Source organism: Alligator mississippiensis, chromosome 12 (assembly GCF_030867095.1).
Source record: "Alligator mississippiensis isolate rAllMis1 chromosome 12, rAllMis1, whole genome shotgun sequence".
In the NCBI taxonomy this organism is placed as follows: Eukaryota; Metazoa; Chordata; order Crocodylia; family Alligatoridae; genus Alligator; species Alligator mississippiensis.
In genome coordinates this window covers 54,727,778-54,747,696 of record NC_081835.1, presented here as the reverse complement: position 1 = coordinate 54,747,696, position 19,919 = coordinate 54,727,778, and the positions used below count along the sequence as shown (strand labels likewise).

General features: G+C 46.2%; 1 protein-coding gene across 6 annotated transcripts in view; it reads left to right on the top strand.

Moving 5' to 3' along the window:
- Positions 1 to 19,919, top strand: part of ASTN2 (astrotactin 2) — a 598,926-nt gene that overhangs the window by 182,893 nt on the left and 396,114 nt on the right. For 5 of the 6 annotated variants that reach the window (XM_059715568.1, XM_059715569.1, XM_059715573.1 and 2 more), the window contains exon 4: positions 8,888 to 9,037. The exons of the other annotated variant lie outside the window; for it this stretch is intronic. In XM_059715568.1, coding sequence (XP_059571551.1) covers positions 8,888 to 9,037 — 150 coding nt within the window. The remainder of the gene's footprint in view (positions 1 to 8,887; positions 9,038 to 19,919) is intronic. 6 annotated transcript variants of the gene reach the window in all.

Sequence of the window (19,919 nt, the reverse complement as noted above, 5' to 3'; positions counted from 1 at the left end):
GTGGCATATGCCTGCCTGGGCTCGAGGGAAACTGAGGCAGGGTGCCGGCAGCCCTAAGCCATGAGAGGCACTGACACAGTGCCAATTGCCACCGTAGGCATCTTAAATCGAATGTATGTACAAATGGATCTAAAATCTTAATTGAAATATGGACAAACATTTAAATATTTAATATAAATGTATAAAAGCCCATATGAAACAAGATACTCTAATTGCTTCCACGCACTTCCATTGAAAGTTTAATTGAATTTAACACCTTCCCAGGAAACATTTTTATTTCAGCAAAGCAGCATTCCAGCAGAACACAGTCCAGCTGACCAGATTTTAATTATACCATGCCACCTTTTCTCTATAGCTCATGGAGGTTTGCAGAGTATTGCCAATCATAAACATTGAAAAATCTTGAATCAGACATTCCAAAATCAAGATATTGCCTTGAAAGTCATTAATATATAAAAAAAAATGGATTCTGTGTCTTCTGTATTCTGAACCTGTAAAGTTTGCCCAAGCTGTATTTTCAGGATGCCTTCTGCAACCATAAAGGATATAAACTAAAAAAATAAAATAAAAAAAAAACAAAAGAACAAAAGCAAAAAATGGTGATTTCAGGAAATGAGGCTTAAGAAAAAATGCCACCTATTTTTAGATTTACAGTGAAATGACAAGTGTTGGCATCTCTTCAGACATTAAGTCTTATAGCTCTGTTTTGCCCTCTGTGAAAATTGAGGCATAGACATGCAAAGTGTTTTGTCCAGCACATATGGTCAGTGAAAGAATGAATTCTTGGACCCAGGAATCCTGGCAAACATTTCCCTGTTCTGTTAGTTAACACCACTTTTGAAGCAAGCCCAAAGGAAGGTTAGTGGAGTGAAATCATTAATGCCTACTCAATAGCTTTTCTTCATTCATTTGTTTAAAGTAGCCTGTTCCCATTCATGTCAGATTCACAGGGGCATGTGCCATGCAGTGAAGTGATGTACACATCAAGAGCTGGCTGAAACCAGGTGGCCAAGTACTGCCCCTGAGGCTTCATCTGCTGCCTTTGGGTACTGACTGCTGTGCCCCTGCTATACTGATTGCCTTTTCCTAATGTCTGAGAACTCTGCAGCTTCCTAGTTCCCTCTGCCTGGGCAGCATTGATGTCCTCAGCTTTGCCTAATGCACACGTGAGGTTCCCTCCCTCTGGTGCAGTGGGAGCTTTCCAACCAGATTTCCCCTGCTCTCCCTCGCCAAACACCAGCCTTTTTTCTGGACGTGCCCTCTCAATTGTTCCCATCCATTCTGGGAATAGTGTAGCAGCTCGTGCTTGGTAACTGTGCAGTCTCAGGTTAAATCTGGGGATTTGCATTCAAGGTCCCAAAGGGGGATGCACTAAGACAGAGACGGGCAGTTATTTTGCTTGGGGGCTACTTAATGAGTTTTGGTGTCCTTTCCAGAGCCACCTCTCTCTGCCTCTGTACAGAGCTATAGGATGTCCTAATCCCCATCCTAGCTCCCTCCCTCCTTCCCTTCCCCTCCACCTGGAGCTGTAGCACACCCCAGAACCTGCCAGCCTCATCCGCAGCTTATGCCGCCATCCATCTGGCATCGTGGGAACAGCCCTGGACAGGCACTGGCATCAGGTGTGAACCCAGCTGGCAGGTTCTGGGCGGGGATTAGGGTGTTCAACCAGCGCTGGATGGAGGCAGTCCCACCCAGTGTAGCAGAAACAGTCCTGCCCGCCCACCCTCCCAGCACCAGGTGGTAGCCGATTGCCATGAGTTGGTGGCTGTCCACCCACAGCCTGGATCCAATCAGTTGACAGGTTAGATCCACCACGCAGGCTGTATTTTGCCCATCTCTGCATCAAGAGGTGCTTGATTGTGCCTGGGAGAGCTGTCAGCTTCTGGATGAAGACAGCCCCACCATATCCAGCATGGTAGGCACTCTTGTGTCTTCTGGGGCTGCCCACGAGGCATCCAGGCAATGCTGGAGATGCTGTTACAGAGATTGGAAAAAAGTGTTCCCTATGGGCCTGGATACTGCCCCCTCCAAACCTTGCTTCATAACCACTATCCTGTCACCCAAAGAAGGCTGCATGTTTAAAGTGGTTTTGCAGGTACTTGATCTTTGCCTTGGGCTTTTGAACATATCTGTGTTCTGGGAACACAGGTTTCTTTGCCAACAGGGGCCTGAGAACTACAGGGGGCTGTTATCACTGAGTGAGCCTGGGGGCATCCTTCTCTTTGCTTTACTAACAGGGTCTGCAGAGGCAGCAAGTCAGCTTCTAGCTCAAATAATTTCCATTAGTCAGGAGAGGTTATTTACATTTGTGTTAATAAAAGACTAGCGTGCAACATCCCTTCCATCCAATTAATGGACTCAGTCCTACCCAAAGGCAGCTGCAGCACAAGAGGGAGAGGTGTAAAGCCAGTTTTTCTCTTTGGGTTAAGCAATGACAGAAGGTCAGACCTGCCTCTCCCATGCAGCATATCTGCTGTACTCTTTGGGACTGCAAGGATGCAAATGAATCCTGCGCATGAGTAGGACTTTGTTAAATATGTTAAGCCAAATGCAGCTTTTGTGCAAGTCCCCAGTCTGTTGAGGAGATTGTGCCGAAGATGATTCTGGCCCATTTCTTATCATAGTCAAGCTGCTGTTTTGCCCAGGACCAAACCAAGCTCACTTCATTTTATTGACACTTTTTTTTAATTTTTTTTGGTAGAATTAACTTTTTTTCCCTATTGAAACCTGTGCCTGAGAGAGAAACCACAGACTATGTTCTCAATGTTTTGCTGTGAGGCTTTTGTAGAAATGAGGTAAACCCAAGGAGGATAAAGACTTAATAAAATTAGTTCATGGAGGAATCGAGACACTTGAGTATACAGCAGGACCACTGAACTTATTTTAGGAAGGCCAGCACAGAAAACTGGAAACAGTTTGCCATTGAGGGAGATTGAATGATGATATACAGAGTTTGAAGAACCTGCATTTGCCTCCAGGGACACTAGTTGCCCTGTTCAGGAGTTAGTTTTATTGTTCAAAGATCGTTTTGTGAGAGGGGACTAGATCATCATAGGTACCCAGGTTCAGCAGTGTATGTGGTTATATTGCTAAGGATTACAGTCACACAATATGAGTGTCTTGGCTAGACTTTAAACCATTGCAGGTGATGGCAAGGATGTGCATGGCCTAAGCTCTCCAGGGCTGCCTCCTTACCCTTGGAAACCTGGAGTAGAAAGTAGCTGAAAGCTGGAGCTGAAGTTTGGTGGGCTGACGTGAGTTGACAGCTGTTTTGAATTCTGCGGCTACCTCCCTTTTGACCGATGTTGGCAATGGTTAGGAGAGGCCTATGACTAAACATTAATGATGCAGACGCTGAGCTGTCTGATGGAAAGGGGCAGGACACAAATAGTAATGGATCATGCAGGTCAGAGTCGAGATGCGGGGCCGGAACTGAATGGGGTCCACATACTAAGCACACAGGTGCTTTAAGTCAGAACAGAAGTGTTTATTCTACTGGAGTTTGCCTAGCTCCTGCTTTAGCATCAACTGTCTCCCTTTTATGAGCAGCTGAAACCTCCTCTAGAAATATGAATAGTCTTCACAGAGTTTATACATATTGCGTGGTTGGCAGCCTTGAGGGGGTGAAGTGTATAACACAGGACAGCATTTGTTGTGTAACCCGTTCTCAGTGTGCACTGTTGTCCTTTGTGCCCATTGAGACAGGGCAGGAGTCCAACCAACTGCAGAGCCTGGCTCAGGTGGTAGAGATGCATGCTTTTATCTGTGGAGGCCTCTGATTCAATCCCTGGTGTGGCAGATAGGGCAGCAGACATCATCGCCTGCCTGCAACAGGGTGCAGTTTGAACCCATTATCCTGTGCAGGTATAAAGGATACTTGGCAAGACGTTCCTGTTAAATGGGGAACAATTTACCCAGGGGCTGCTAATTCTCTCTCAATTATTAGGTGTTACTATCCTCTTGTCTGCTTCTTTTCTGTCCACTGTCAACAACTACCCCCATTCTCTGAGCCCTGGTAATCATTCATATTAAGCACAATGCTTCATTTGTCAATTAGGGTTTTTGGTTTTGCTGCTTATATTTTTCCCTGCCATGCTGCACAAATCTAACTATCTGTTGAGATCACACAAGCAGTGGCAGAGCCTGACTGCATCTCAACGATGAGTGGAGAAACTCTCCAGGCATGCTGGGTTTCTTCCCCCTTTCCTGGAGGTTGGAGCAAATATTTGTGCCCATGCAAGTAGCCAGTGGCTGCTAGGGTTTTCCTCCTGTGAGGGTAATGCTTCCCTGCTCTTGGCATCCACTGTGATGACAAAGATGCAAACAGATGCCTCAAGATTGTATAGTACCTAGATAGGGCACAATCATAGTCTCACTGATCATGCCTGTCAACTGAACAAGGGACATGAGAGGGTCATGACTTTGACATTTCTTAGGGAGCTGAAAATCCACCCCAAATCCCCTCCTCTTCCCTTCTGTACTCTTGCCTGGCCTGTCAGTAAATAAGCTTCAGCCACACAGCTCGTAAGATCACTGTACGTACTTGCACATGTTATATATTACACAGCCCCAAGGTTCAAATAAATTGCCATCTGTTCACAGGTAAGCCTTGCTACAACAAGCTCTGTCCCTGCACAGCTGCAAGAGGAGGTGAGAACTTGGAGTAAAGAACTCATACCTCCAAAAGCAACAGACTGTCCCTCCCGGTCACAGGCACTATGGTCTGCACATCAGTGTAGCATCTCTGCCCAGTCCATGCTTCTGCCTCATGTTCCTTCCTCTACGTACATAGGCAGCAGCAGACTCATCGGGAGCTCCAGGCTCCTTATCATATTGGCTCATTGCTCTTAGAGACTGTGCTGTTGTGCATTTGATGCAGCACTGTATTGTGATGCACGGCTTGAAGACTTTCTTACCAGTTTTTCTTGGGGGATGCTGCCTTGCTTCAGGCTGATATGCACATACTGTAGCTGGTGTTCTCTGATCTCTTGGGCCAGATGCTCTCTTAAGTTTTGCTTAGTTGTGTGCACTTACACCAGCAGTGAAATTAATCCTCGGCCACTCCAACAGCCAGTGCTGCATTGCTGAACCAAACCCCTTGGCTAGCTGCTCTCTCTGATGGCCTGGTGGCTTGCTTGGACTGAGGGTAGGGAGAAGGAACAGGTGAAGCACATCACAACTGATCAGGACTGCTGACAGTGGGATCCTGCAGTTTTCAGGATACTTGTTATGGAAAGGGGGAGGTGTCCTTCCTTCATCTAAACTCTCTGAACTGTCCAAGAAAGGGACCTGAGGCCACATTTTAACACACATGCTTACAGACATGTGCTGAGACTGACACTAGAGGCAGTAAGGAGCGAGGTGTTCCTCTCAAGGCACGAGAGATGCTTTGAGGTTTTGCTTGAGTTTGTTGGTCTCAGGCATCCTCTGCCTGGGAGTATGCCAGGGACTTGATGCACTGGGGTAAGAAAGGAGATCCTTTGGTCAGAACTAGGATTGTGACAAGTGTCTTTGTGGCATGTCCAAGGGAGATGCTCCTTTTGGAGGATGGGGCCTTCTAAATAAGGTTTTTCTGTATTATGTTATGGTGATGGCATGCACTGGATTTGCAACATCACCCGAGCATAGTTATGCCAGCTTGGCCCAGTGCTCACAGTATTCAAACCACAGATCTTGGGAGTTAAAGCAAAGGAAGGCCATATATGAGTGTGTGGCTCGTTGATTGTTTTAACAGCTCAGCTTTGTCCTGCAGGAGGTTTCTTTCTGTCCAGAGCTATATATCTAGGAGTTGTAATGCTGGAGCTGCTTGCTCCTAGTTGGAAATCCTGTGTCCCTTCTAGACACTGCAGCTTCTGCCTACTGAATACCAGCCTGTCGTGGAGATGGGTCTGTCTGCACTGATAAGCTTGCACTGTAACAGGAACGCTTTAGAAATTAGTATTTGGAAGTTTCAGGTGCATTATCTCCGGTGCTGGTGAAACCCCTTCAAAGGAAAGGGGAATCATCGACATGTCCAGCAGCCTAATGGTATTAGGGACATCTATAGTTCTGGTGGCGTGCTCGCGGAGTGTGAAATTACACTGCCAGCAAAGGAAGGGCAAAGCAGGCCCTGATTATATCAGCGCACAGGAGAGAGCAGCCTGTCACCCCACTGGACTGGAATGACAGTGCCTGCCTGCATGTCTTGCTTTCCTGCTCATTTGCTTCTATTTCTTCCCTGGTTTCTCTTGACCTTTCCCCCCCTTCCCCTCCTTCCCTATCAGCTCCTGCTTTCCTAGTAATTGCACTCTGCTCCTTGACAGAGTTGTTTGTGGTAGTTTGTGCAGGCATATGTAGGGTGAAGGATTCATGGCACAGGCTGGATTAGGTAGATCACATTGCATGCAGGGAAAGAACCTGAAACTAATGCCACAGGCTGCCTCATTGCCTTCCCCGGTACCCCCTGCACAACTAATTTTAATGCCGTCTCTGTCTCCATGGGAGTCTCGGCATTTATGTTAGATTCTCATCTAGGCTTACAGGCTCCTCCGTCCTGCATGGTCACCCTCCTATTTCCCGTTCAAATGGAGCCTGCCCCATGCTGGTAAGAGAATTAGAGTCTGTAGTCTGTAGCTGTTGTAGATCCCAGGCTCACCAGGGACCTGAGTATCTTCAGTTGAAACATGTATCTAATGCATCTCTGGGCCTAGGAGTTGCAGTGAGTGACTGCATTAGCCTTTTAATCTTGACTGCCCAGTATGGACTCTGGCTAAGTCAGTAGCCTGAATGAGCTTAACCAAGCCACTTTCCTAAATGACATTTGTCCACAATGCAAACCCGCTGCACAGTACAGCTGATTTAAGCATGACTGACAGCTTCCTCGCAAAGGGAAGACCAGGGCTGCGAAGTGGCTGATTGCAGAAATGCAGGGGATTAGCACAGCTGTGTGGTAAAGAGGGAGTTAAAGGGGTGTTTCAGGCCAGAATGGAGGTGTGATGGGCAGAGCTGGTGTAGGTGAAGCTTGAATAGCCCCACTGCCTAGCAATAAACTTGACACATGCCATGTGGTGAGCACACTGAGAGCCCGTTTCCAAAGTGAGAGGACTAGTACAGGAGAGAAGGAATAGTATGTGGTAGCCAAATGGGAGAACCCAGCACTAGGGGATAATTAAAGAAAGAGCTGAAGTGGGAGACAAAGCTTCAGTAAGGGTTGCCAGCCATGAATGTGTGCACAGCAGCCCAGCATATGGGAAGTTGCAGTAGTAAAACCAATGTGCAAAAGGAAGGAAGAGGGAGCCAAAGTGCGTAGGAAGGGACAATTCTTGTATGTGAGCTTCACATGGACAGTCTATTTCTAGGGCTCATACTATCTGCCAGCTCCAAGCCTGGCAAAAGCCAGGGGGTACATGGTTGGCTTGAACTAATTCTGTGGAGTTTTTGTGAAATGCAGAGTGGCACTGGAGCAGAGGCCAATGGTCTGTCAGGAAGCCTATTTAAGGAAAACATAGGGAACACCTACCATGGCAAAACCAGGCTGACTCTTGTGGCCCTTCCAGCCAGGGCCTTGCGGGGTATTGAAGTTAACTGTACTTTGTATGTTCGTTGTTTCCTTGCGTACTTCTCTCCTGTGGTGCTCTGTGCATGATGTGGCAGTCATTCCACTGTTCCCCCTCCCACTGCACTTCAGTGGCCACATGTGGAGAATGGGTAGGAGCATTTAAAAATTGAGACTTGACTTGCTGGCCTGGGGCATTAAAGGGCCTCATTGTCTGAGCTCAGTTGTTCTCACTTATTGCAGATGTAATGTAGGGTTGAAGACATCCAGTGCTTGAGGGAGGATGTTCTGTTCTGCTTCAATGTAAACATAGACACGCTGCTAGGTTTGGGAAGCTTCTGTTCCTCCTTGCCATCCAGTAGAGATTCCAGAGTTCAGCAGCCTGGGTTTACTGCATGTACTCTGTGAGGTTGGAACTAATTGCATTGGCCCACCCAAAAACTCATTGTTGAAATCCCCATGTTCGAGCTGGAGTATGGAGGCTGTGAGCATCTCATGGTCTTGCAAGCCCATAACTCACTCCGAGACCTAGCTGACAGGCCCAGGTATTTCCAAAAATCCTGCAAGCCTTTGGGCTCAGCCTGGGCAAGTGCAGCCACATTTTGGGTTTTCTACAGCTGTCCCATCAGTGACAGGGTATGGAACAGCACTGAGGACACTTACACACTTAGGGTGGTTTCATGACCACTTTGTCCTGGGCATGAGAGGGAAGGCAGCAGAGGGAGACTTCTTCAGATTCTCCCAGCTGAGGTAGGTATGGTCTGGTCCTTGTGCTCAGGGGAGTGCTGAGACTCTGAAGCATTAGCACTGGAAGTGGCAATAGCCTTTCCAAAGCACCTGGTCAGAGGAAGATGAGGGCAACTTTTGAGGTTGCTGCTCAAGCCTGCAAAGGAGGGTGAGCATATGCCACCTTCTCCAGAAGATATGCTCTCTGGAGCTGTCAAAGGTGTGCTGAAGTTAAGAGCATTGCTGCCAGGAGCCTCTGCTAGAGTGTATATCTCATTTTAAACTCCCGTTGCAGATCTATGCTTGGAGTGAATGCTACAAGTGACCAAAGGTGTCTATGCTCAGGGTCAGATTTTCCCAGAAGTGCAGCTTAATTCATTTCAATTCCATACTTCTTGCAAGCCTTGGAAAGTGCCAGCTCCCTGGCTGAAGCAGAGCAACCTCTTGGGCCTTGTAATGGTCTGAGGCATTGTAATGGTGTGTTATGCCCCATGCCCTTGTCCTGACACAGTGCGAGGCTGCCTAGGGGAGTAAGTGCTCCAGTGGCTGGTCCAGTCTAGGATGTTTTGCGGTGCTTGGTGTCCGCACCTCTTTTAACCTTCATTCCCCTTGCCCACGTTTCAGCCACCGAGGTGACGCAGGAGACAGTGGAGTCCCTGATGCAAAAGTTCAAAGAGAGTTTCCGCACTAACACGCCCATTGAGATTGGCCAGCTCCAGCCAGCGTTGCGCAGCACGTCGGTGGGGAGACGGAAACGCAGGAGCAGGCCCCGAGGTAAGAGTCCATCCTTCACCATGTCATCATCTCCCCTCCCCTTCTCGCACCTCTGAACTGCTCATGGATACAGGGGACATTGCTTTGCAGAGGCTAATGCCCAGGCCAGTAGTATATCCAGAGTGGCTTCATAAGCAAAAAGACCCTGGTGCTCAATTGACCGCACAGAAGACAGTAGCTAATGGGTGCCCTAAAGTCATTCTCTGGGTGGAACAAAAGTTGTCCTGATGTTTTACTTTTTGGACGACATCATACGTTTTGGCTGGGGCAAGGAAAGTTAAGAATATTTCAGCTTGATCTCTGTTAGGGAAGTTCTTGGCACAGTGCTTTTAGGTTCATATTACGCCTTTCCACAAGAGCTGGATGGAGCCAGAGGGTACCTAGTACCTTTCAGGACTGAGCCCTTTTATTCCTTCAAATTTTGATCCTTGGATACTTGCCCTCTCCTGAGTAATAAGTTTCATGTAAATGAATTTGGGTTTCTATGCAAATCTTCCATTCTGGAAGCGGAATTGAATTTTTGATCACATCACTGGAGTTTCTCCTTGTTGCAAGCTTGCTGGGTTTTGACATCTATAAATAAGAGCTGTTCAGAATAGAGTTGGGGAATATAGGCTCACACCTCTTACCTGTACTAGAATAGATTGGACTGGATGATGACTTAGCCAGAGCGGGGAAACAATTTTTATTTATTTATTTTTATAACGAGAATTATAATGCAAGAATTGGCAGTGCAGTCCAGCATGCAAGAATTGGCAGTGCAGTCCAGCATGTTGATCTGGTTTTATAACCCAATGAGATACAGCGTGAAAGCATAGGTTGATTTGTGGCAGTTGTTTTCCTTTTCTTTTTTTTTCCACCCAGCTATTGCATGTCCTGATTAGACTGTGATTGTATTCATAGATCCCCCATATTGGCAGGGTTATGCTCAACAGTAGGAGATGCTGTTCTTCGTTGGCATGGCTGTATTGCGGTGGCTTGTAGAGTGGCATTCATATGGTCCGCATAGAGCTAGTAGTAATCCAATGGTAGAGTATCGCTGAAGTGCAGCATAGTGGGCTATCAGCTGGCCTCTCATGTCCTAATATCTGGATGTCTACTGAAATTATAAAATTCCCTCCTGCTTCTGAACTGTCTAAACACAACCTTGCCCTCCTGGCAGGTGGGCACGCTCTTTCACCATGGTAATAGGCTTGGGTTGCACCTAGAAGGTGCCTTATGGCTAAGGGCAAACAAAACTCGGGGGCATCCGAACCCTAAGCCTCTGGGCTTGGGCCTGCAAGTAGGATTTTTGCCAAAGGTTTTTGAAACATCTGAAGCCCCAGGTGCGGGTGAAGGATGTTTGCCAGTAGTAGAGCCACTTATGTTTCTGGACTCTTGGATTTGGAGTTGGTTTTGGCTAATTTGGCCTTGGATACAAATTAAATTTAAAAAAAAATGTGGACCACAATGGTTCTGGGCTTAGTTTCTATGCTGATCTCTAAGACCCCAATGTATCTCTTCCCCTTGCTCTCTTCAAAGCCTTTGCTTCCTGCCTAGCCTTAAGGCTCCTGTATGCAGTACAACACCGAGCAGCCTTCGCTCTCAAACTGCATCTGTCTGTAGTGTGAGAGAGAAGACGAGTCTGCTGTATAATGACTAAGAAGAAAATTCTTTATTGAAGGTATTGTGGGTTTCTTTGACTCTCTAGTGCCCATAGAAACTCTGCTTCTGCTGTCTAGTGTCCCTGTAACAAAAAAAGCTTTGTTTCATGTCTCCCACTCATGGGTAGGCATCATAGGATTGCAGTCTACCACTGCTGCTGTCTAAAGGGGCTGCTCCTTTATCACAAGCAGTAGATATATATGGCTCAGTGCTGAAGGTCTAGAGTCTGGACCCTGCTGATAGTCATGTAGAAGTGGCATGGCATCATCCTACAAGAAAACCTTCCCTGGAGCAGGCATGGAAGGGACCTCCAGCCACAGCACGCTGAGTGTTCATGCCCAGCACAGTGCAAGTCTTTCTGTGGCAGAGCTGGAAAACCAGGGGAGAAATGTTTTCCTTCTCTGTTTACAGTTGGTTTTATTTTTCATTTATTTATGAGTCTGAAATGTGATCTTTCATTCTGGATACATTTTCTTACAATACAGGTCTGGAGAGGGCTTTTTTATTATAGCTCTGGCCATAAATTATTCACTTAGTGTGGAGAAAATGTCTGACTCTTTAACTGGTTTAAATTATTTGGTTTATTTTGTTGCAGTTACGTATATATGTATATATGCATTTTGGTGTAAGGATAAAATGGGTGTTCTTTGGGGTCATGCAGGGATACTTATGCTTTTTTCCCTTCCCTGCTCCTTATCGTCCACATTACTTTCTATCCACTTTCAAGCCCCTGCAGGAGACTTTTCTTGTTATTAAAGGGATGAGTTTCCTTGCTGTTGAACAAAGCTAAATACAGTCTTTCCACCATCTCATTTGGGTTGACCAGGGTGGGGTCAGTCAACAAGCATGAAGAGTTACCCAGGCCCCCAAAATGAAACCTAAGCTGCTTTTCCCAGCAGCCTCTAGCACAGGAATAAGAGCCACAAATCCAGATCTTCTGGTTGGGCTGCTTTTTTGACAGTCTGTCCCAGGTTTCTGCTACTTTCTGAAGTTTTTCTTTGATTTACCTGGGGTCACTATGCAATGTCTCTGCAGACTTACAGAGCCTGCCTCGAGGCAGATCTTCCTTTTATTCAGTCTAACACATCCTTTTCCTAACTGCATCCCTTTTCGCTTCATGAACACCCCCAGGACCCTGTTCTAATCAATAAGCTCCCTTCTCTGACTGGTACATGCCATTCTTGAGAATTGACTGTTGGGCCAGTTAGAACTACTTTTTAATGCGAAGGAAGCATCCAGCGGGTACTAGTCTGCAACTTCCTGGACCCTTGCATTCACGGCCTGCTTAAAGGAAGGAAAGCTTCTCTATTGAACCCTTAACCCCTTCCCTACCATACAGCACCGGCACTCAGTTTTGTGCCTTCTGGATGCAATTGCTGTGGCACGATGAAGACTAGCAGGTTTAATGTGCTTGCGATTTTGGCCTGAGATGGGCGTTGGGATTCTAATACCAGGTCTAATTTAACCTTTTTGCTTTGTTCCTCTATTTCACAACCTACTTGTGCTGCTTCTGACAGAAAGGTCTTAAGGAAAGTTCCTTAGGGAACCTAGGCATCTCTTTGCTGAGAAGGACCTGAGCCATTAAAGCCTTACTCACATGAAAGCCACTATGGCCATGTATGGCCGGGCCCCTAATTTTATGTTTTAGCAGAAAGAAAGCATCTCCTACCACCCAGCTTAATATTCTGTAGAGGAGATTGTCTGGCTCAGGGCTTCTCTCTCTCATTAGCTCTGTGCACCCTGGCTTCACCCAGCTAGCGAAATAGGATTGCTTTGGAACCGGTGTGCACAGCTGCCTGTCTATAAATCTTCCCTGACATACTTTCATAGTATTTTGCTTTCCTGAAAGTGTCTGTCTCCTTCAGGGAGTTTTGGGTGTGCATCTGAAATATGTCATGTTTCTTATTTCAGCAGCAGGCTTTGTCTGGCCCAGCCACGCCAAGCAGGTCCTCACAAGTTCCTATCTTGGCTTTAGAAGCAAACATCCCAAATTGGTAGTGATGGCAGATGATTGTAGAAAGGAAAGGGGGGAAGGGTTCACTAGTGCACTGGGTGTTCTTATGAGCAGGAATTTAACTTCTGCTTAGGACTGCAGTAGACTGGAAGCAACATCCTACCTACTGCCATAGGCTGGCAGAAATATGCGTGATCCTTGTGGATTTGTGGGTGTCCACACATCAAGGCTAGGGGCAGACATTCAAAAAGCCTGAGCCTGAATGGATTCAATCTTTGCAGGTTAGTCTAACCTGTCCAGGCTGAATCAGTTTGTAACTGGACAGAAATGAAGGCACATGCCTGCAGTGGCTCAGGCTAGAAGCCCGGGGCTGCTAGAACAGCCCTCCCTTCCCTTCTACAATGCTGAGCTGAGGCAGGGCATGGCCAGGCCCCAGCAGGAGGATGCTCTGTTTAGGGAGGGGTCCCTCCCCCTGCCCTCCCCCCCTCCTGACCAACCCCAGAAGGGAATTGATAACTCAGTGTTTATCACCCCATTAAGAAAACAACCGAGGAATATTACCAGCTACTTGTTGATTCTGCCTTTGTCCAGTCAGCCACAGCACAGACTGCAGCCAGCATGTGGTCTGCTAGCTAATGCTAAGAGGTCTGTGTAAGGCAGAGGGGTGGGGCCAGCTCTGCTGTGGAGCAGAATGCATAGAGAGCATGTTGGAATGCTGGGGGAGTCTGGTTTAATTTAAACCATCAAGAGGTCTGGGACAGACATTGCATAAACCAGTTTGACCCAAATCAGTTAAGTCTGATACTACATTCAACCAGGTTTATCTCAAACTGGGTTCAGCCATTTTCAAGCTGGTTTATGTGCACTGAACATCTGTTCTGTTACAGGTTTAAACCAGTTCCTGATCACTTAAGCCAGTTTGTGTAGTCTCTGCCCCTAGCCCAAGGGTCTGGCTCAATGCCACGCGGTGAGGCAGAACATGGGGATTCGTTTGCATTCTGTGATTTCCAGATCTGTTGTTTCCTGCATCTTGTCAGTCAGGGTAAAGAATGGTTGGACTGTGCTGTAGAGAAAGCCCCCCTCTGTAGTAAGGATGGCATTCACCTATAATACAGTACATGAGCCACATGGTGATAAAAACTAAAAGGAGAATGTAGGAGATGGAAAATGCAGTCTGGGGATTACATTGGCTGGCTGACTTCTGTTCCTGGCTGTGATTTAGTCCCCCTAAGCCTCAGTTCCCTCAGTCATAATATCTAGAGGATGATGCCTCTCTCAGAAGTGTGTTCAATTCATTAGTGTTTGTGAGGTGCTTGGTGGAAGGCAGAATGATCTATCTCCTTTCAGTTCCCAGCCTCTTGAAGGGCCTTGCATAGTACATTTCCACTTGTTTTCTTGTCTGCTGTTTTCTTTTTTCCTTGCAGTCAGGAGGAGAGACTTTGTGTGGAACTTCTTGCAATGCATGCCCCCCTGTAAGCCTTTGCTCTCATAATTGCACCTGCGTGTGGGTTCAGTGGAGAGCTGCATGCTACCTTAATGTATTACACACTGCAATCTTCAAAAGGGGCTAGTGACTTAGAGTGCCTTTGTTGTATTGTGATCCTAAGTCAGTATACATTAGCGGTTTAATTTTCAGAAAGCACTGAGCATTCACCCCTGAAAATCAAGGCCTCCATGGCACCCTTCAACCTTCTTCCCTCTTCACATTCTTAATCATTGGTGAAATTCGTGGCCAGAAGGTCCATGATGCTGCTACATTAGACTGATCTCTTCCACTCATTCCTTCAGCTCCTTTCCCGTTTAGGACGTTTGCTTTTACGGCTTGCATTTAATTGCTCCTCTGGCGCGTTAGCGATTGGAGCGCTATTGGGCATTAAGGTTAAATGATGATATCACAACTTACTATGTTTGCATTTTACATCCAATTGCAAACACAAACCCTTCGCCTCATTAATCCTTTGCAATCTGATTTTTTTTTTCCTCCCCCTAAATGAAATTGTCGGTTTGGGATGCATTTATTTTCTTTTAACAACAGCGTGACAGTTCCGCTGATGGAGTTTGCATCCAACTTTGTTACCGGGTAGTGACACTGGCCTGATGGATGCATGTGTGTAATTATTTTCTCGCAGTTTGATTTAATTAATGCTTAACCTCATCAGAGTCCTACAGCTGGAGTGCTCTCTCTGCAGGAACTGCTAACGGCAAAAGGATTTCTTCCTTTGGAGAGAGGCTCCAAAGGACTCCGAATGCCTGGGTTTAGAGAGAGGGAGAGTGCAACCCAATGAAAACAAATCACAAATAAGCCTCCCTGTCTTTCCATCCCCACACTAAGTGCATTTAAACCAGTGCCTATTGCTTGTCATTAAATCTGATTTTGCACTAAGTGTTTCTAACAGCTCTGGGAAAGGTCATATTTTGCTGAGAAGATCTACTTTAAAAAGTCCTCTCCATTTACAGTACAATATAACTTTATTTTGTATAATGCCTTTTTCATACAAACTTTCTCCCCAAACACATTTGTCTAGTGAAATATGGTTAGAGTTAATAAATAAAAGGAGAGAAAGGATACTAGGAGTGTAGGCGCAGGAGGAACACATGGAGGAAAGGATATTTTCCCTGGTGTTTGAAAGTAGGCAGAGTCTGGGCAGACAACCAGGTGGCCGGGAAATGGTTCAAAACTGTACTTGTTGCCGAGAGGGCTCTGTTGCATTATGGGTATAGTAGAAGTGGCTAGTCCATTGAATCAGTCAGCAGGGAGCCTATTTCCCACTGTGGCAGGAACCTGTCATGTGGCTTCCACCTCTCCATATCTCAGTTTCCGCAGGTGTAAGACAGAGGAACTTTTACCTTGTTTTATAAAGTATTGTGTGTTCAAGGACCCCCAGGTATTGTTATGGTTGGTCTGCAAAGGAGCAAGAAAGGAGATGAGGAATGCCAAAGTCATCTGGGGTTAATCCATGGCAATTTGTTATAGGTAGTCTTAGTTCTGAACAAAAATGAGGGGCTAATGCTGGGGTGTGGAAGAAGGCAGTCTGGTTGTACTGCCATATTATGTTGCACTGAAACTTTTCTAAGGCTAGGCGCAGACATTCAAAAAGCCTGAGGCAGAATTGATCTAAGTTAGATGGTTTTCTGCAAGTGGCATAGTTTAGCAAACAGAACACACATTCACCTTTGGTTGGGGGAGGAGGGGTGCAAATCTTAGATTCTTTCATTCTTTCGGTTTTGTCATTTTAAACTAGTCTGCATGTGCCAAACTTCTGTTCTGTTATGGGTATAGACCAGTTTCTCATAGCTTATACCTGTAAAAGTATAATGGTTGGACATGGCCTAAGTCTAAGTGACACTTTGTTCATGCTGTAGGCCCCTGTGCCTATTGTGTGAACATCAAGAAGAAAAGACTTTTTAAATATAGGTGCCAAACTAAAAACTCCCTGGCTCAGTTCAGTTAGTAGTGTCCATCTGAAGGATGTGTGCTCCTTGCTAGTCTAATCCGAGCAACCTCTCCATCTGGGTTCACCCAACTCCTACTATTTTCAGGCTACCCATGTAGGTGGTAGCAAAATCAGTGCTCCTTGTTGAGTATTCTCCATCTGTTTCTCTTCCAGTCGTACTTTTATACCTATTTAAAGTGTGTGTGTGTGTGTGTAATGCACACGCATGCAGAGCACTTTCCAGGTCATTGCATCCTGACAGAGCAAACTATGGGCTTTGTTCCTGTACTGGGAGTTTGTGATTCCTATCAGATTTGGCCTCTGGTGAGAAATGGAGCCTGCTCTGGGGTAGAACATGACAACGACTTTTAACAGAAGACATCTCTTTACTAGGTAGTGATTTAAAGCAGGAAGCAGAGAATCTCTTATTCAGTTGAATACATACTCAGTTAAATATGTATTCAAGCACGTGGCCGATTTAGGAAGAGAGAAAGAAACACCTCAATTTTAACTGAGCTGAAACAGCACAGCACCTCCTACAGAGGAAGACTATGATATGGTAGTTAGAACACAGGGCTGAAAACCAACCAAGAGTTGGTTTTATTTAAAGAGGGGTGTATGGTGCCCTCTCCTGGGGCAGATGTTTAAAAGCATCACAGCTCTTACAGGAGCTGACAATCTTCTTGATACCTTAGGGATAAAAAAGAACGGAGGAACCAAATCGAAGTGAAATCTACCATAGGCACCTGAGGAACTCTGTTCTCTGAGCGTAAAGCTGCTTGGTGGATAAAAGCTAGCACTGAAATATGGTGTTTATCTCAACTGCCAAAGGTAAATAAAAAGGTTAAATGAGCGCCTTTCCCTTTTAAAATAAATAAGTGATTAATAGATCATTCTGCCCCGGAGATAATTTATTGTTGATCAGAGCTGTATCTTAATGCACTTTAGAGGTCTCCACTGTGCCATAATTTACCAAAAGTTGCTGCTGCACAAGCCAGGAGGGGAATTAAAGACCCAGAAGAGGAAGAAAAGAGCCTTGCAGTTAGGTCAAATGTTTCCCTTGGGGACCTGCTCCTGCCAGATAGCCCCCTTGGCTTTCCATCCCCAGCATGGCAGGCTTTGATGTGTTGCAGAGTACAGTGTGTTGGCAAAGCCTTGTCTGTCTCCATCTGCGTGCAGCTAGGAGTTGGAGTTTCTCAGTGAACCTGGTTTTGTCATCCTATTTCCAAATGCAGCCTTTCCTATAACTGAGATGGCTGCATGCTTCTGACTTGATTCCCTTTTAATTTTTCTTTATTAATGGGTTTGTTGATTTGATGCTAGAACTTAGAAACCATCTGTGCCTAGTTTGTCCTTGTCCCTTCATTGGGAATAAAAGACAGCAAAGATGCTCCTTAAGGCTTTTATAGGTAAACCTCCTTGAACCGTGAATTTTTTGTTCTGCTTTTTTCTCCAGCTGAGTCACCCACGCGTGTGCACACCCCCATCCCACCCACACACACACTTTTCCTGCCAACACAAACAGCCAGGCCCTTCATTCTGTATTTAGCCTTCTTTTTTTAAAACAAATTCAACTTAGATACATTTTGAAACAAAAAATGGTTTAAAACATACCAAAATGTTGTGACTTGTTTCTTTTTCCTTCTTTCCTTTTTTTTCCCTTTTATAGGTGGCTTGCATTCCCCCCCCCCCCCCCCCATTTTCTGAAATGACAGGGTGAGTTTGGCAGACTTTATCAATAAGCTCGATTATTCTGAATCTGCACGACTTTTGGTAAAAGCCTATTGGAAACGTTTTGCAGTTTTAACGATACTGCCTCCCTACCTCAAAATACCATAGTATCTTAATGCCTCACAATCTTTAATGCATGCATTTTCCCCACAGCCTTGGGGGTAATGCTATTATCCTCAGTATACTAATGGGAGACACAAATGCAGGAGCTAAATGACATACCCAAGGCCACAGGCAAAGCTTGTGGCAGAGCTTGGAAGTTGAGCCTGTGCTGGGCATTTGTGAATTTGGAATTAGGTGGTTTTGAACCCCTTTGAATCCTAAGGTTCAGAACCACCTAATGATGGTTCTCTCTACATTCCTTCTGCCCCCCACAGCACGGTGGGGAGGAACAATGCAAGAGATGCAAACTGAGATGCAGCCCACAGGCCAGCAAGCCTGGGAAGTGTGTGGAAAGAGAATGCAAGGTGGTCTCTGAGCACGTTCTGTTTGTAGGCTTATCGTCATAAGGCATGTGCGCGCACATGTGCATGCACGCACACACGTGCACATGCACCCCCACTTCTCTCGCAGCTGATTCCATTTGCTGGCAGCAATCAGCAGTTGAAGTGGCGAGGGGCACCACTGATAGCTGTGTGATTTTCACATGGGGCATGGCCCACAGTCTGGGAAATACTACCATGAGGTATCGTTGATGTGGCTCTGGGATCCAGCAGGAGCACACAGGTAATTTGCTGAGCCCCGAGGGGAATCATACAGAGACTTAGCTGGTAATTCTGGAATTGCATGACTAGACAAGTGAGCCACTAAGCCCCCCTCCCTGGGACACCGCTCTTCTGCCTCTGCCTTTGATTCCTTCTTGGAGCCTTAGGAACATTTTCTTTTTGTTCTGCCTTGTGTTGAAGATGTCTTTTGAAGCCCGCAGGCAGCTGTCCACCTCTGTTTTGCCAGCTTCAGGGATCAGAAGGAGAAAGGAAGGGCTTTTATCTCTCCCCGTTGCACTCCTTTTCTCCTAACTTTCCTGCTACCTCCTGCCCCTGTCCTCCCCCCTTCCAGGAGGCCACAGTAAAGGTTAGCTCAGCCAAGTACTGCTGGAGACCCTCCAGAAAAAAAAAGGGCTAATCCCTGTGGAGCTTACCTTAAAAATCTTGATGGTTAAACTGGATTTTCTTAAAAGACCCTGGGGAGGGGAGAGATGGTGCTAGCCATTTTGCTTTGGAAGACAGAATAGTGGGTGGAAGAGGTGGATTTATAAAAACAGATGGGCGCTGTGTGCTCAGAAACCTGGTGTGTGGCCTGCAGAAAGAGGGACAGATTGTATAATGATGGCCTGCTAATTATATCAACAGGCTGTACCTTGCCGTGCACGTAGCAATGCCTACAGTTGAAGTGCTGGGCAACATGGCCTTATCAACCCCCTTTTTTTGTTCACTTATAATTTTGTTAAACTTGACCCCTGGGAGCTGATTTTTTTCCAGGTTGGATGTCTGCTGCCTTGAGCAGAAACTATTTGGAACATTTCTGGTAAAACCGTTTGCCTGTTTCCACGAATGAGCTAGCAGGACATAGCTTTGTGGAAGAAAAGTTACTGGAAACCTCTAGAGCTGTTGAGTGGAAGGAAGGGTGCGTTCTACTCTGCCCCTTAGCCAAGTTATGTATCTTTGAAAAATCCCATTTTATAGATTGTAACAGGGCGCCATCCCCCGGGGTGGATGCAACCCCCTGGAGGGGCCCACAATTCCCCTTTTTACCCTGCCCACTCTAGAAACAGTCTTCCTTTGTCATTTGCCATGTCTTGATGTCCCTTATGGTTATAAAAGGGAGGCTGCCCCATGGCTTCCCAGATCTTGTCTAAGGAACACCTGGAGGTGGTGGTCCCTTACCTTAAGGGCTAATTGCACAGCCCCATACCCCCCCTAAACCATGCCCCATGCCTCACTGATTTTGAGTCACCAGTTGGGTGGGACACTTGTCCCTTCATCTCCAGGCCTGTCTTTTTTTTTTCCTTTTTCTTGGGGTTTTAGCCTTCCTGGCTCCTGCCCCTCTACTTTGGCTGGTCCTGCAATCCAGGCCCATTGCTCTATGCCTGGCTTCTGGGTCCCAGCCTGCACTCTGCCTT